The sequence below is a fragment of the Mytilus galloprovincialis genome, chromosome 5 (assembly GCF_965363235.1).
Source record: "Mytilus galloprovincialis chromosome 5, xbMytGall1.hap1.1, whole genome shotgun sequence".
Lineage (NCBI taxonomy): Eukaryota > Metazoa > Mollusca > Bivalvia > Mytilida > Mytilidae > Mytilus > Mytilus galloprovincialis.
In genome coordinates this window covers 62,392,702-62,409,769 of record NC_134842.1, presented here as the reverse complement: position 1 = coordinate 62,409,769, position 17,068 = coordinate 62,392,702, and the positions used below count along the sequence as shown (strand labels likewise).

The following is a 17,068-nucleotide window of genomic DNA, read 5'->3' as shown; positions in this document are numbered from 1 at the left end:
ATAGTAGGAACATGTTTATAGTCTTATAGTTATAGCAAGTTCTTTTGGAATGTCCAATATCTTCAGCAGGTACTTGTCCTTTTGGTATAGTAGGTACTTGTTGAATATCCTTTTGGTATAGTAGGTACTTGTTGAATATCCTTTTGGTATAGTAGGTACTTGTTGAATATCCTTTTGGTATAGTAGGTACTTGTTGAATATCCTTTTGGTATAGTGATACTAGTTGAATGATCTATAGTTGTAGCAGGAGTTTGGTGAATGTCCTCTAAATATAGCAGGTTTTTGTTGAATATTTTATAGCGATAGTAGGTAAATGTTGATTATCTCATTGATATAGTAGGTTCCTGTTGAATGTCCTATACCGTATCTATATCAAGTTCGTGGCAAAACCCTGTTATTATAGTAGGAACTTGTTGAATGTCTTATAGTTATAGTAGGAACTTATTGAATTTCTATAGTTATAGCAGGTACGTATTGAATTTCGTATTGCTATAGCAGGTACTTGTTGAATGTCTTGTAGTCATATCAGGTACTTGTTAAATGTCATAGAAATATACAGGTACTTATTGAATGTCCTATAGTCATGGATGGTACTCGATGAATATCATATAGTCATAGCAGGTACTTGTTAAATTCCTGCAGTCATACCAGGTACTTGTTGAATGTCCTAGGATTAAAGTAGGAACTTGATGTATATCCTCTACATATAGCAGGTACTTGTCAATGTCACATAGCTATAGCAGGTACTTGTTGAATATCCTATTGGTATAGTTCGTACTTGTTGGATGTCATATAGATATAACAGGTACGTGTTGAATGTGCTATTGGTACACTAGGAACTTGTTGAATGTCTTATGAATAAAGCAGGTAAGTTTTGAATTTCCTACTATCATAGTAGGAACTTGTTTAATGTCTTATAGTTATAGCAAGTACTTGTTGAATGTCCTATATCTAAAGCAGGTACTTCTTGAATATCCTAGCTATTGGTATAGTAGGTACTTGTTGGATATTCTATATGTATAACAGGTACGTGTTGAAATCCTATTATACTAGGAACTTGTTGAATGTCCTATTGATTTTTCCGTGTGAGCCATGGTTACCGGTAGTAGAGGTATGCATGGTTACCAAAATTACCCATAGCACTAAACCAGTAAAAGTTTTAAAGCATTAGGTAGAAGTGTCTGGTTGTAACAACGACCACCTGAACTATTCATGCTATTACCAGCTGTGGGCCATGTAATAGAGGTAGAGCTGGAGTTAGACATTGACCTCTAAAATTGACCAAATCATTTATACATTTATAAATATTATAATCCAAATTCATGAAAAAATCCCACCCAAAGATTTTTTCTGAGACTTAATTTTCTACATTCCAAACATATGACAACATATCATGTTCTTTTGGTCTCGTAATCACCATAAAGGACCTCCTTTGAGCACAAAAAAAAAGCACAATATAGCAGAAAGGACCATAAAGGAGTTCATAAGAGCACAAAGGGCTTTATAATCACTGTTTTATAAGGAAAACAAAGAATCAACAGAAATGTTCTTTATGAATCGTAATTTGCTATGAGGAACAAAAAGAGCACATGGTGCAACAAAAAAGGACTGCACAGCTGTATTTGGGGTATATGTTTCGTTGGGCTGATTGATGAAACAGAAAATATACCTGTTGTAGTCTAGATAACCTCGATCCGTAGTTGTAATAAAGGTGTAAATGTATGGCCTTGAAGAATGTATTTATGAAAAAATGTCAAAACTTTGTACCTTGTAATAAAAAAATGATAACATGGTGTCAAAAAAACATTGAACGATGTCTTTTTTCGTTGCTTGTGTAAACATTTATTAAATATATATTATTGTATTTGTATTTGATAAAGTTTACTTGTTTTAAAAGACTGGATATTTTTAACACCGAAACTTTGAAGATGTCATTTTCAAATGATAAACGGACAGAGTCACAGGACAAAAAGTCATAGGACATAAACTTGTCACAAATGTGATAGGGCAAAAATCACAGGACAAAGAGTCACAATTAATTTGTTGACAATTATTTGAATATATAAGAGTAAGATCTTGAAATATTTTCTTTTCGTTACATATTTTCATTTCTAAGCTTTGGATATTTGTTCATAATAGATATAGAAGATGTGGTGTGAGTGCCAATGAGACAACTCTCCATAAGCCTTGATAAATGAAAATTTATTAAATTTTGATCATGCAAATGATATATTCCTTGGCACATAACAACTATTTTATCATTATTTATATTTATCCAATACATTTAAATAACAAAGTTGTTCATATAGAATACTTCAAGTAAGACAAAAAAAAATGTTTTTAAAATTAGTTTTTTTCTTATTCCAAGATTTTTTTTCTCAAAAACTGTATTGTGACTTTTTGTCCGCGACTCATGATCTTTCTTATAAGTAGAAATAGTGGAAATGACCATAATTGCTGAAATATAAGCAGATAGTTATGGTTTTTGCTTATTAACAATATTAGTATGTATTATTATAGAAAAAACTTTTAACACATGACACAAAATAAATGAAAATGATAAAAAATTAACGGGTGCCAGGAATTCTAAATAGAAGCTCATTTGAAAGTTTCAAAAAACGAGTTTGACCTTGCTTTATGCTACAATGGGTGTTTTCACGGGTCTTTTTCCGCTTATTGTAGATTAATAATCACATTAACGATCTAATTAAAAAGTAAAATATCAAAAATATCGAACTTCAAGTAAAATCAAAATTTAAAAGTCCTTTATCGAATTGCATTATGAAATTAAAGCTCAAACACATCAACCGAATGGAAAACAACTGTCAGCTACTGAACCTCTCACTTGCATGAAAGTTGCATAAAATTTCAATGTATAAACAACAAATTGTGAACAAAACCGACAGATATAATAGGTAAAAACGTAAAAAGAAAATAGGGATACAGCAGTCAACATTGTGTAACTAGTATAATCTAATCACTAATATATACAAACAAACAAATATGAAAACAAAGAAAAACAAAATGACATTTGTCAAAGCAAACAAGCAAAAATAAAATACAAAAATACAAAAATTTAAGATAGCACAATAACACAATGACAGGATATATAAGTACCGAGCCCCGCCAAAAGGATATTACCAAAAAAATGGAATAAACTGTAAAGGTTGATTATATGAGAGTCGCATAATATCATTGTAATAACAACAATGTGTGAACAAAGAAGACAGACATAATAGGTAAAAACGTCATAAATAGGGGTACATTAGTCAACATTGTGTTAAAATCCTAATCACTATAAAAACAAACAAATATGAAAACAAAGAAAAACAAAAAGGCATAAAGACAAAGCACGTAAGCAAAAATGAAACACAAGAATACATAAAATGAAAAGCACAATAACACAATGACGGGATGTATAAGTATCGAGCCATGCCAAAAGGGTATTTCCAAAAATGGATTAAACAGTTAATAATTTACAAAGACAAATAAAAACACTTATATATCACGTAATTAAGATGATAAACAACGTCAGTACCTAGAATATATACTTCAAGACCATCATGTATTATTAAGAAAGTTGATAACGAACATTTATCAAAAAGGTGTTGTACCTTCCGATGTATTTAAAAAAAAAAAGGACAAGACTTTCTTTTTAATCCCAGATTCTTCTACTTTTTACTAAGACACAGTGACTGGTGACGTTTTATAAAGTCTGAGTAGCAGCTGCACGCTCTTGATTGCCGAATGAGTTAGGAAGTGTATACCCCATATGCATTTTTGTGAAGTTGATGTATTGCTATTAAGATGGGGGAAATTGAAAATTTTTAAATTTAAATCGTCTCTTTTGTCATAGATTTTGGTACTGAGATGACCGTGTATGTCAAATTCCATGTATAAGTCGGAGGAAGCCGTGTTTGTTGTTTCTTTACTTTCTAGTTCTTGAGGATATATTATTGGAACCCGATTACTAAAATTTAGACTCGTAATTCTAATAGTCAGGAGCCTCTGGCCTTTGTAAGTCTTGTATGATTTTTAATTTTAGTTTCTTGTGTGTAATTTGAGTTTAGTATGAAGTCCATTATCACTGAACTAGTATATATATTTATTTAGGGGCCAGCTGAAGGACACCTCCGAGTGCGGGAGTTTGTCGCTGCATTGAAGACCTATTGGTGACCTTCTGCTGTTGTCTGTTCTATGGTCGGGTTGTTTTCTCTTAGCCACATTCCCCATTTCCACTCTCAATTTTAAGGAAAAAAAGCACTTTTAAAATATTTATCCTTTTTCGTCCCCACCAAAACCTATCTTAGTGCTACTTCATTCCATCTTTTGAAATGACCACCTAAGATGATTTGCATTTCTTTTATCAACACTTTAAACTGAATTCATTTCAAGGTTTAAAAAATAGCAATTGGAAAAGATACATTTGTAATATCACTCAAAGGTGTTAATATGTTCTAAAATTTATCAGACAATATTTTTATTGTATTTTATGAACATTGAAATCCATCGAATTTTAAATGTTCAGAAAGTATTGCCTAATCTATATTTTTATCATGATTCTCTAGTGTTTTTACAACGTCGGTATTTCCATGCAAACGGCCTTTACTTGTCGCATTCCATTCCTTTTTGTTTTCATGCCAAATATTAGCACCGTTTTTTATTAACATTTTAACTATATCAATGTGTCCATGTTTACTTGCTTCTATTAAAGCAGTATTACCCATCGCATTGGAATCATTAATGTTCGCTTTGTATTTTACCAACAAATTTACGATATCCAAATTGCCTGTCCTTGAAACTTCAATTAGTGGCGTATTGTTGTGATAACCCGGTTTGTTAACGTCAGCTCCTTCACACAGTAGGGTACATGCAGTTGACAAATGTCCGTATTTTACAGCTTCTATCAAGGGAGTACGGCCAGCATTGTCCAAGGAATTAATATCTATTCTATTTTGAATAAAGGACATTACTAAATCGTTGTGACCCCCGGCACATGCCCACATAAAATGTAATTGTTCTTTGGAATAATCATCTATTTCAACAGCACAATGATGATTCAATATGTCTATTATTATCGAATGTTTGAGACGTTTAGCCCAATTCAAGGCTGTCCATCCATCAGTGTCCATTTGGTTAATATCCGCCTTGTTTTCAATCAACAATTCAACAATACGTGAATGTCCGTAGCAGCATGCTATGATAAACGGCGTTCTGCCCTTACAATCGCCTTTATTTATTTCCACACTTTCCTCAATTAATGTTTCTGCGATACTTCTATTTCCTTTTCTTGTTGCCCACATCAGGTGCGCCCAGGAATTCATATTGTCAGAATTAGTTTTACTAATTAACAGGTCAACAATTTGATTCTCACCTTCTTCACACGCCCAAAGAAGTGGAGATGTGTTGTCATTGGAAGTAAGGTTGGCATCAGCTCCATATTTGAGAAGAAGTTTAATAACAGTACCTCTTTTCCCCCTGCAGGACCACATTAACGGCGACCATTTTAGTCCGTCCCTCGCGTTAATACATGCACCGTTATCAAGGAGAATTTGAACTGCATCCACATTGCCGACAAAAGAAGCAACCATTAAAGGAGTACATCCATTTTCATCAGTTTTTTTTAAATCACAACCCTTTGCTATTAGCATTTGAGTTATATCTGCATTCTTTGCTACACAGGAAAACATTAGGGCATTCCATTTACTATTATCAATGTCTCTAATGTCGAGTTTGTTGTCAATCAAAATCTCAACTGTGTAAACATTTCCAACGATACAAGCATGCATTAATGCGCTTCTTCCACTAAGATCTTTTTGGTTTATAGACGCACCTTTCTCAATTAATGTCGACACCAAACGCTGAGAAATTCTACTTGCTACGATAATTGGGGAATGTCCATACATATTACCCTTGTTTATATCAGCATTATTTTTAATTAACACATCAACTGATTTGAATTGTCCAAAAAAACTTGCAATTATTAATGCAGTGTTTCCCAATAAATCAGCAGAATTAATATCTAATCCTTTGTCTAAGAGAAAAGATATTACTTTATCGTTTCCATATTTAGAAGCACACATCAAAGAACACCACTGTTTTCTAGAACGATGTGAAATATTTTCCCCTTTTTCAATTAGAAACTTGATCATATCGACGTGACTACCCATACAAGCAGCCATCAAGTTGGTATAATTATTTTTCCCTTCTCTCTTGAGTGTGCTTTTATTATGGTTTAGGAAATCAACGACTGGTATATGACCGTTTAAACTAGCTTCCATTGTTGCAGTGAAACCATTGTTGGCAGCATAATTTGCATCAGCATTGTGTTGCAACAATAAATCTACAATTTGTACATGGCCGCGGGCGGCAGCAGACATGAGTGGCGTTGTTCCATCTATGTATGAAGCGTCATTTACTTGTTCATCTGCACCGTTTGATAAAAGGATATTTATTAAGTTAATGGATCCACTAGCGCACGCTAGATTGAGTAAAGTAAATCCATTTAAATCAGTATACTTTGCGTTGGCGCCTTTGCTGATTAAAAAAGAAGCAATGCCACTGAAACCTTTTATGCAGGCGGCTAATAAAGGGTAAACTCTTCCAAAGTCTTCTGTAATATTTGCCCCGTTTGTAACAAGTAATTCAGCTGATAAATAGTGGCCATTAAAACACGCAAAGAAAAGAGCGGTATTTTCGTCTCTATTTCTAGTATTGATTTTGGCGCCACTCTGAAGTAATTGTTTTACGGTTTCTGTATAACCACCATTTGATGCTATCATGAGTGGAGTAGACCCATTTTTCAAACCGGTATTAATAGATGATCCTTTATCGAGAAGTATCTTGACAATCCGAGTTTGTCCTGTTTCACATGCTGCATGTAGACAATTCCTCCCATCTGAATTAGAACACGCAATGTCAAAACCTTCAGCAATAAATGTGTTTACTACTTCTACGTTTCCTGTAGAACATGCAACACTGAGTGGCAAATCTTCTTCAAAACAATTGTTGACATCAGTATGTTGCAGAATAAAACGAATAAAGTCCGTGTATCCAAAATGTGTAGCTATATACAAAGGTAAAAGAGTCACTCTTGATGCTTCCTTTTTGTTTAAAAGCTCTTTTGTTTTACTTTCTCCGAGACTTTTTATACGCTGAATAAGGTTGCATCTGTATTTTTCAAATTTCATTTGAATGTTGCGAAATACGTCTAAAACTTTACCATTTGTTAAGTCATGCAATACCCTAGCAAAATACACGTCTTCATTCTCCTTGTTTACAATAATAGCATACTCCTCATGTTTTTCATTTAACGATTCTAGATGGAATCGTTCACGTATGATCTCGCTATCAGCATATTTAATAACCGTTTTTTGCATCTTCTTTCCAAAGTAAAAACATAGGAATTCAAATATAGTACCATGAATAGTGGCGTACTGTCCACCAATTTTCTTCAGATAAATGTCAACAAAGGCATCCAAATGTTTTTCTAGTAAGCATAACGGTGTACCACGACTAACTCCACAACTTTCGAATACAGCATTAATTGTTTTCTGAGAGTTTTCATGTATTTCTTCTTCAAAAAATGATTTGCAAATGCTGCCATTATAAACAACCAATAGAAATAAAGCACACAGTTTTGTTTTATCCGCCTGTTTATGCAGCTCGTCCAATTCTTGGCAAAATGACTCAAATGGATTCTTAAAAAAATCTATGATGTTTAATTTTGGATGGTACAGATAACATAATAACGGAAAAATATCGACAACTTTAAATAAAATGGCATTTGCTGTCTCGTCGCTAATTTTGGGTATGTATTTTAACAATATCTCATATTTTGTTTCCGGCGATAAACCGTATTTTCCAGCAGATAAATCAATAGTGTTGTTAGTGAAGAGCTTAATATACTGGAACTGATGTTCTCTATACACCTGCAATCGACTTGCAGCAATGATTTTAATGTTTCCATTCGTAAGTAAATTCAAAATTTTCCCTTCGTTTTTTAACCATAGTTCAACGTCATTAGAAACTGATGTTACTTTCCCACAAACATCATCTAAAATAAATACTTGATATTTATTTCTCTTAAAGTGGGAAAATATTTGTATCGGACTCTCGCAAGGTATTATATCGTATTTCTTTTGTAGAAAGGTTAATGCAATGTGGTGCATTGTAATTGATTTACCAACGCCAGATCTACCTGTGATGGTGATGATATTCTTGTCTTTTAGAATGTTCATAATGACATCTGTAGCAGGTGTCTTTACAAACCTCTTATTTTCTTCCTCCCAACTCTCGATTTCCAATTCATGAGAATCTACATAAAAGAATAAATAAATCAATTTAATTACATAAGTTTGTTCTTGAGATACTGAAAAAAAACTTGTATGCAAAACAGGATGTGAGCGTAAGTGAAAATATGGTTTAACATAACTCACACATTATACATCATGTATAGAAAAGGCAAATACAGTAGATAAATATAAGGGCTCGAAGGCAAACCTTTTGTATGTGTTGATTTACTAAAATTTGTGACCATTGGACCTCCGCGAATATATAGGTTGCACTTTGTAAATACAGCTGTTTCTCAAAACACGCCTCTTTTGGGGAGATCTAGGATATTCATAGAAAATTAACTTCGTTTACATACTGGTTCCCAGTTATGCTCTCTGTGTTCCATCTCATAGAGACATAACTGGGGAATGTTACCAGTAAATATGCATTTACATATTGTTTACATTGAAATATGTGGTAATCCTTCATTCGAGGTAGGGGTAGTTAAGAAAATTAGTGTTAGTTTAAACTCTGAAAAGTTCAGGGCATAAACGTTGAAAATATGCCGCACAGCCCTATATTTTAACCTTTGAAAAACATTGTAGTGCATATGAACTTTCAATTCTAGGATAAACAAATTTCAAAACTTCATAGTAAAAGTGGTACAGTTTTAGCCGTAAAAGGAGTTCCTATGGGAAATTGTATTGTCAATATTTATAGAAATGCAACCTTCAGTGGTTGAGAGGAATACACATTTTAAGTTGCTGATTCCTTGCCTGTGTCATAATATACATTCATTCTATATGTCTGATCTTTCTGAAGCAATCGTTTCTGAATATTTAGTCAAAATGACAATCTTTAATATTTTCATATTTCCATAAACAAAATATATAATTGAATCATATAGGTGGTTTGTTAGTAATTCTTACAACAGATTTGTGTACTTTTGCTAGGCGCTTTTCCTAATTTGCCTTCATCTAGAACGATCAAAGCAAAATATTTGAAAGCCAAAGATTCATAAGAACTGAAACAGTGTTTACAATAGCCTTGAATCCCTTGATGTATTATTCTGAGTTGATAAGAAATCTGAATGTGGTTTTTTTTTCTTCATTTGACTAACATACATTTCTCAGTAAAGGTTAGTCACCGGAAAGGCGCCTGATCTCTAAATTTCAATTTATATACCTTTCTATATAATATCCATTTTGCACATATTCATCACTTCAGTAATCTCATAATCGGTCTATTGATATAAATATAAGATGAAGGGTTATGAAGGATAAATAATGATTTTGAAGGCGCTCGACTGTAGAATGAAAAAAGAAAGTAGATGACAGAAGCAAGATACCAAAGGGACATTAAAACTTATAAGTCAAAAATAAATTAATGTTTAACAAAAATATGCCAGTAATCATTAACTGTAAAAAAAACACCGATCAATCAATTAATAATGAAAGGGGTCAAGTTCTTTAAGAAAGTTCGAATAAAAAAACATTTTTTGCCTTAAGTATATTTACAACTGCCCGTCCAGACAAATGAATATAATTTTATACGTAACTGCATAGATGACCACAATTATATTAGATTGCGCTGTACTGGTTCAAGATATATAGAAGACTTCTTTTAATTGATATTTAATGACAGTATCTTGTCTTAATAAAGTATAAAGCAAGCCTTTTTTCATAGGTCATAAACAAATCTTTGTAAAGACTAATTACACATGATCAAATTTAAGAATTTTTTTTATCCAACGTTCTTAATATCGTTATTACAATACCCGGAAAAAGTATGTACCATGAAACAAAGATGGCAAATTCTAGCACATTAATTGGCCGCCGAGAAATTATAAATATGTGCTAATAAATATTTGCCAACATTCACCTGTCATAGAGTCTATCAACTGCGCAATACAAAAAAAATGTGACTGATATGAACTGACCATAACATTCACAACGGTGCAGTCTAAGGTGTAAATGACTGAAGTTTGAAGTTAAATAATCGTCAAAATGTCCTAATTTGTCATCAGTGGCAGTTGAAGTATGCTTCGTTTCAGGTTTTTGGAATTTTTTTCTCACATCTTCGCACATAGATTTGTACTGTGTGCCACCAATGTTTTCTATAGCCTGTGGAGAAAAAAAGATGTGTACCACCGAGTTAAGTCTTTGGACATTATTCCAAGTTAAATTTTAAGTTTTTATCTTGCGTAAGATATTTGCCTAATTTTATCAGGCATTGTTGCAAAGAAAGCACTTATAGTTTCTTATTAAATCCATACTATGGACATGCAATATAATGTGTAAGGTTTCATAATACATTATCATCTTTTTTGTGAACCATTTCAAGATTAACGCGTATTTTAAAATTGTAAGTAAACATATGTTTGGTGTACGAAATATTTCTTTAAATTTCGTGACGGCTGTAAATAAAATATATTGTGTCTTTGTAAAATATGAGTTGTATTCTAAATGGATAAATGATTCGAGCGTCACGGATGAGTCTTTTGTAGACGAAACGCGCGTCTGGCGTATATACAAAAATTAGTCCTGATATCTATGACGAGTTTATTTACAACCACTGGATCGATGCCACTGCTGGTGGAGATTTATTTCCCCGAGGGTATCACAAGCCCAGTAGTCAGCACTTTTTGTGCTGACATGAATTATCATTGATATGGTTATATTTATGAATTAACTGTTTACAAAATTTAGAATTTTTGAAATACTAAATTAAGGCTTTTCTACCTCAGACAATAGATTACCTCAGCTGTATTTGGCAAAACATTTAGGAATTTTGGTCCTCAATGCTCTTCATCTTCGTACTTTATTTGGCCATTTTATTTTTTTGGATTCGAGCGTCACTGATGAGTCTTTTGTAGACGAAACGTGCGTCTGGCGTATATACAAAATTTAGTCCTGGTATCTATGACGAGTTTATCTATATACATCAAATTCTAAATTGTATCATGTGAGACAAGACAATGAATATTGTTTGAAATATTTTTGTTTTGGATCTAAGTTATCAATAACCCGCATACAAAACTTGACAACAATAATGTACTCATATTACAACATACAATGCAAGTTATTCAGATGAACTAGTATTTTGTCTATTTGAATAATAGTTCATTTAATGATAATGTTTAAAGATAAAATAAGTTAAAGTTACTTACCTCTGTTAACGTCTTCCAGGCAACTTTAAAAGCTGCCGTGTTCATTACGTGGTCCTCCGGATGAGCAAACATGTTTCTATAATACTTTATTCGAGCTAAATCGGCTCCATCACCTTTTTCAGCGGGTGGTGGAAGGCGATCAAAACCTGATGTTGGCGGCATAATAGATGTTAAATTTCTAAGAAGGCAAATCATCAAAGTGGTGTCATATTTTTCAGAGTTAGTTACTCCTGTAAAATAAAGTTCAAATACACCCATATGCTTTCTTTATGTTCTGAAGCATTACCATGATTACCTGATTTTAATAACATTGCCTTATTTCAAACGAAATGATGTTTGATCCAGACAACAGCATAGCTAATGGCAACAAATCTTCAGGCTTCCTAAAAAGAAACTTCAAAACATCATGTCAGAACATTAAAAATATTGGAGAAGACGTTGCTTAGTTGTAAAACGTGTGTCTAATCCGTTTGTCATTTTGAACAATAAAATTAAACTAAAAGACACATCGTGTTTGTGAACCCCTAAACCAATGACCCTGATAATTAAGAACACCCAGATGACGACAATCCATCGGTATCATACACTGTGCGACAATTTTTCAATCGTGGTGAAATTTCGTTTGATACAGTGATGGCTTTTTCTTGCTCTACCATCGTCGGAAATGAACGATGGATGTAAAACGAAAAAGAATACAAAGCAAAACTGAAACTGACAAGTCGGAGACTGATGCTATCGAGGTCTATTTTACATACGAGGATATGTAAAAAAAAAAAGGTTAAAATATTATTTTTTTAATTTGAGGAACAACCAGTTTCTTAATTTTCTATAGCTAATGAATAAGTAGATTTATAACAGCGATCGTGCGAAGTTATAACGTTATTACGTTTTGTATTTATCAGTAAATTTTATAATTTACAATCAGACAGAACTTTTACATGCAATATATCGGACGGCACAAGTCATTAACTTCCGGTCAAATCGGAAACCTTAATAAACCGGCCCACTGTCCAAACCGGCCCTTTTTATAGTCCCGTAGCTGGTCGGTTGATACAGGTTTTACTGTACTACAATTAATACCAAAGTTATCTGCCTTGAACAGGGTACAAAATCTCTTATTGATCGTATGAAACAAGTAGAAATGTGTTTGCAGCTGATCAGTGATAACTATGACAAACAAAAGAGTGATCTAACGGAACTTTAAAAAGAGGTCAATAACGTTTCTAAATCATTGAGAAAAAAAGTAAATTCACAAAAATATTGAACTCCGAGGAAAATTCAAAACGGAAAGTCCCTAATCAAATGGCAAAATCAAAAGCTCAAACACATCAAACGAATGGATAACAACTGTCATATTCCTGACTTGGTACAGACGTTTTCTTATGTAGAGAATGGTGGATTGAACCTAGTTTTGTAGCTAGCTAAACCTCTCACTAACAGAAATGAAGTCAAAAATGTTGGCCTTACATTTCGATCTCCGATATGAAAAAGGAAAACGACAAACTAAAATGAAGAATTCTAGACGTCGAAATGAAATCAATGTCGAACAATTTGATATTTCACACTACTAGTATTTCGGAAATTGAAGTTGAAAATTGTCCAGTTGTTATACTTGACTTTTGTAAAGTTACAATGTAGCTCGAAAACTTGGACAAAATTCAGCGGTCAGATGCCCATTTATTGGTAAAGGGGCGAGAAGATGAGACACATATTAGCCAAATTTACTTCATATGCACAACGAGAACTAGTGCGAAAAAACGAAAAAACGCTAAAACATTGAAAGGTTCTTCGTTCGGAATATCAGAGCAGTTACCAACAGATGTTTAAAGTCGCAGGAAAGAACTATTACCACTCATAAAAGAACTTCATGACAGCAATGTGAAAGCCTACTTTGTCAGTGACAAAACTCAAGTTAACGGTCAATAACATAACCCTTAGTGGTCAACCAGAGAACATGCATACTCTTTAAAATATTTATCATAGAACATTAATGGCTCAGAGTCTTGTTATGATGAAAATGATAAATAAATAATTATGATATGTTGTTTTTATGCTAAATATGGTTAAAAAAGACATTGATTAATATTGAAACGCCACGATAACGATTTAATTGGTTTAACCAAAACTGCGCTTCTGCGTGACAAGATGCTCGAATTTTGTACCAACATCATCAAACTGATGCTAATCTTCGGCATAATATTTTTAAGACTCAGATCGACGTCCGGTCTCTAATCGATGTCCAAATCTGATGTCACGTTCTCAAATCAGTGTCCAATATGTTAACCCTTAATCAACGTTCAATGTGACGTTATCATGGTTATGAAACACAAAACGACGTCAGATCGATGAGAATTTTCTCTCCTCTCGATGTCTATTAATTTCATTGAATCATTTCATCTTTTTTTATATTATCTGTATCGTTTTGTCTTTTTGTGAAGTAGCTTTTGGAAGCTATATTGTTTTCTTCAAATTAAAATGACAAATAGACAATCACCGACATCATATAACTATTACATGTAAATGCAAATTAACATTGTGCTGAAAGACGTTCATATTCTGAACCTACATAGTCGTGTTTTTCTTGTTCATATTTACAAATAACATTTGGGTATACATTGTACGACAATGAAACAACAAACACAAAAACAAAGACAAAATCGAAAGACATCTATAGGGCAGTAGATTGTTCAAATGCATATCTGGTGCAGAACATAATTGATATCGTTTATGTTATAACTACCACTTGGTCGATGCCTCTGCTGATTAACTGATAGTCCCAGAAAGTATCACCAGTCAAGTAGTAATACTTCAGTAATGGCATAAAATACGAATATTAGGTTCCTTAAAAAAAAATTAAAATAATTTTGGAAATTATTTTAGATTAAGGAATATATCAACCTCATAAAAAGTTCTGATTTCTTGCCCGGCTTTGGCTATACGTTTGTCCTTTTATGTTTATAGTCTTCGTCTTTGGATTTTCAAATATTTTACCTCGAGCATTAGTGAAGAGACATAGATTGTCGAAGTGCGCATCCGATGCATTGAGTAATGTTGTTTTGTTTATCAGCTCATAGACATAATTTTATCATGTGACCGTGACGTCATCAACGTTTTTTCGCAGTTTACTCCGATTGAAATGGAATTTAGAATTAAATTATAAGAAATAACTGTAATATTTTTTTCTGTCTATTCGAAATCACATAAACAAATGTTGTGCATTATACAAATATATCATGCTTACAAGGGGTTTTTGCCAAAAATACCAGTTGAGAGGTACAAATTTCCAGAGCCGTTAGGCGAGGGAAATTTGATTACCTCGAAACCGGTATTTTTGGCAAATACCCCTTGTAAGCATGATAAAATTGTTTAATTCCACCGAATGTTCACCTCAGAAAGTTTATTATAATCAGGTATCATATGAAATTTCGACTAGAATGTATAATTTTTGTATACACTGCAGCTGTGCTATTTGTGCAGTCGAATTGTATTGACCGTATACTCATGTCTTATCATTTTTTTTATGTACAGTCACTGACTGTATATATATCTCCCTTTTATGATAATAAGCTGGTTCTCGGCTGACTACTACACTTTGTTCATCAGTTTCAATGAAGCGTAATACAAGTGGATTCCAGTTTTATGTGACCGGTTGACAATTCTTTTCCGTTGAGTTTTATTTATGACGTCATTCCCGGAATTTTTACGTCATTCGGTTCAAATTCAATAATGATGCTTTTTATCCAAAATATTTCATCTGGCACCATATATTTACAATGACCATGAATTTGTCATATTAGAATAGAAATAATTCATTAAGTTATTTTTAGACATGGTATTCCCCATCTGCCATGGTATTTGCTATCAAATACCCCGGCACATGGAAGTCCCTAATGGCAAATACCCCAGCAGAGAAATGAAAATCTCAATATATAGAAATTGGTGAAAAATACCATGTTTCTCATCCAATCAAAATACAGCATTATTACATAAGGTGGAATTAACTTTATAATAAACCGCTACACGGGTTATTCAGTATGCACCACATGTTTTTATGTTATTGCTTCAAAGGCAGAAAAAAATATTATAGTCATTCCTTAAACATTTTTTTTAGTTTTAGGTTCAGCCCACACTTTAATACCAATGTAATTTCACTGCGATAAGACAATTAAACGGACGTCGATTTGAGAGGCTAACAATTAGACGTCGATTTGAAAACAACAAAAGAAGACGTCGATTAGAGGGACATGAAATTGGCCGTCGAATCAAATTGTTATTTTATTGGGACGTCAGATTTAGACGTCGATTTGAGGAATGGACGTCGATTAGAGACTGGGTCTTAAATGTTTAAGCACAAAATGGATACAATCGAACAAAACGGTTGGCGGTAACCAAGTATAAACGAGCTAAAGTTCCTGAGGCCAAATCTGACCCTCAAAAATTTTGGTCTGCATTTAAACCAATGAATAAAAATAAATGTCTTGCTGACAGTGACTTACTTATTAATCATTTCGAACAGGTGCATTGTGGAAATCCTCCTGATATATGTGAAGACGTTATAAATCTGATTGAAACTAACTCATTTTTAAATGACAATGTTATAGATTAGTTGGATACTGAAATCTCCGAAGATGAAATTCTTCAGTCTATCTCTAAACTTAAAACTGGAAAAAGTGCGGGAAATGACAGTATTATTCATGAACTGTTTATTGCCGGGCCGAACTGTTTTGCTCCGATTTTCGAAAATGCTTTTTAATTTTATTTCAATGGGGATAGGGGGATAATTACCGTCCTAAACTTTTAGTGAGTGTGATGTCTTAAATTTTACGTCTATTTTGACAAACAGATTGACCAATTGGGCCGATAACGAAGAAAAGCTTATTGACAATCAGTTCGCATAAAACTTTGCTCAGTGCTCGGAGCACAAAAATCATGCTCGAAACATGAAATCCAGCAATTTGATTGGTTGATTCTCGAGTCTGAGTACAAAAATTGTGCTCGAAAGTTTTATGACCGTGAGGCCTGATAGCAAAGTCTTCCGATGCATAGTAAATTTTATTAGATAATTTTCAGTTACAAATCGTATCGCAGATTAAAATACAAATCGTGCGCCTACGATGTTCCTTTACTAATTTTGTGTTCCGTTGTCTACCAAAAACAAACATTGTCACTACTGTTGAAAAATAGTTAAACATGGAATCATGTTCGAAATTCATACAAGTTTTTTCTTCAAATTTTGAACAAAATAATAAAATATTCATATTGAATGAATAACACGATGCTAGATGTTGAGCTATTGCTACTTATCTGAAATCACAAATGTATCACAGTTTTACATAGAGCCCTAAAAGAAGAAAAAAAGTAGCTCAGCAATCATCTAGTGGGGGCAAAATGTAAGCACAAAATACACTGTCAAACATACTAATACTAATAAAACTAGAGGCTCTAAAGAGCCTGTGTCGCTCACCTTGGTATATGTGAATACTAAACAAAGGACACAGATGGATTCAAGACAAAATTGTGGTTTGGTGATGGTGATGTGTTCGTAGATCTTACTTTACTGAACATTCTTGCTGCTTACAATTATCTCTATCTATAATGAACTTGACCCAGTAGTTACAGTGGAAA

At 33.2% G+C, this 17,068-nt stretch overlaps 1 protein-coding gene across 1 annotated transcript in view; it reads right to left on the bottom strand.

Annotated features, from left to right (window-relative positions):
* Positions 1-3,089: 3,089 nt before the first annotated feature.
* The window catches only part of LOC143076215 (uncharacterized), a 31,390-nt gene continuing 17,411 nt past the window's right edge, over positions 3,090-17,068 (bottom strand). The window contains exons 3-5 of the mRNA XM_076251927.1: positions 11,444-11,673; positions 10,214-10,397; positions 3,090-8,317 (exon numbers count right to left, since the gene is read on the bottom strand). Coding sequence (XP_076108042.1) covers positions 4,539-8,317; positions 10,214-10,397; positions 11,444-11,673 — 4,193 coding nt within the window. The 3' untranslated portion in view covers positions 3,090-4,538. The remainder of the gene's footprint in view (positions 8,318-10,213; positions 10,398-11,443; positions 11,674-17,068) is intronic.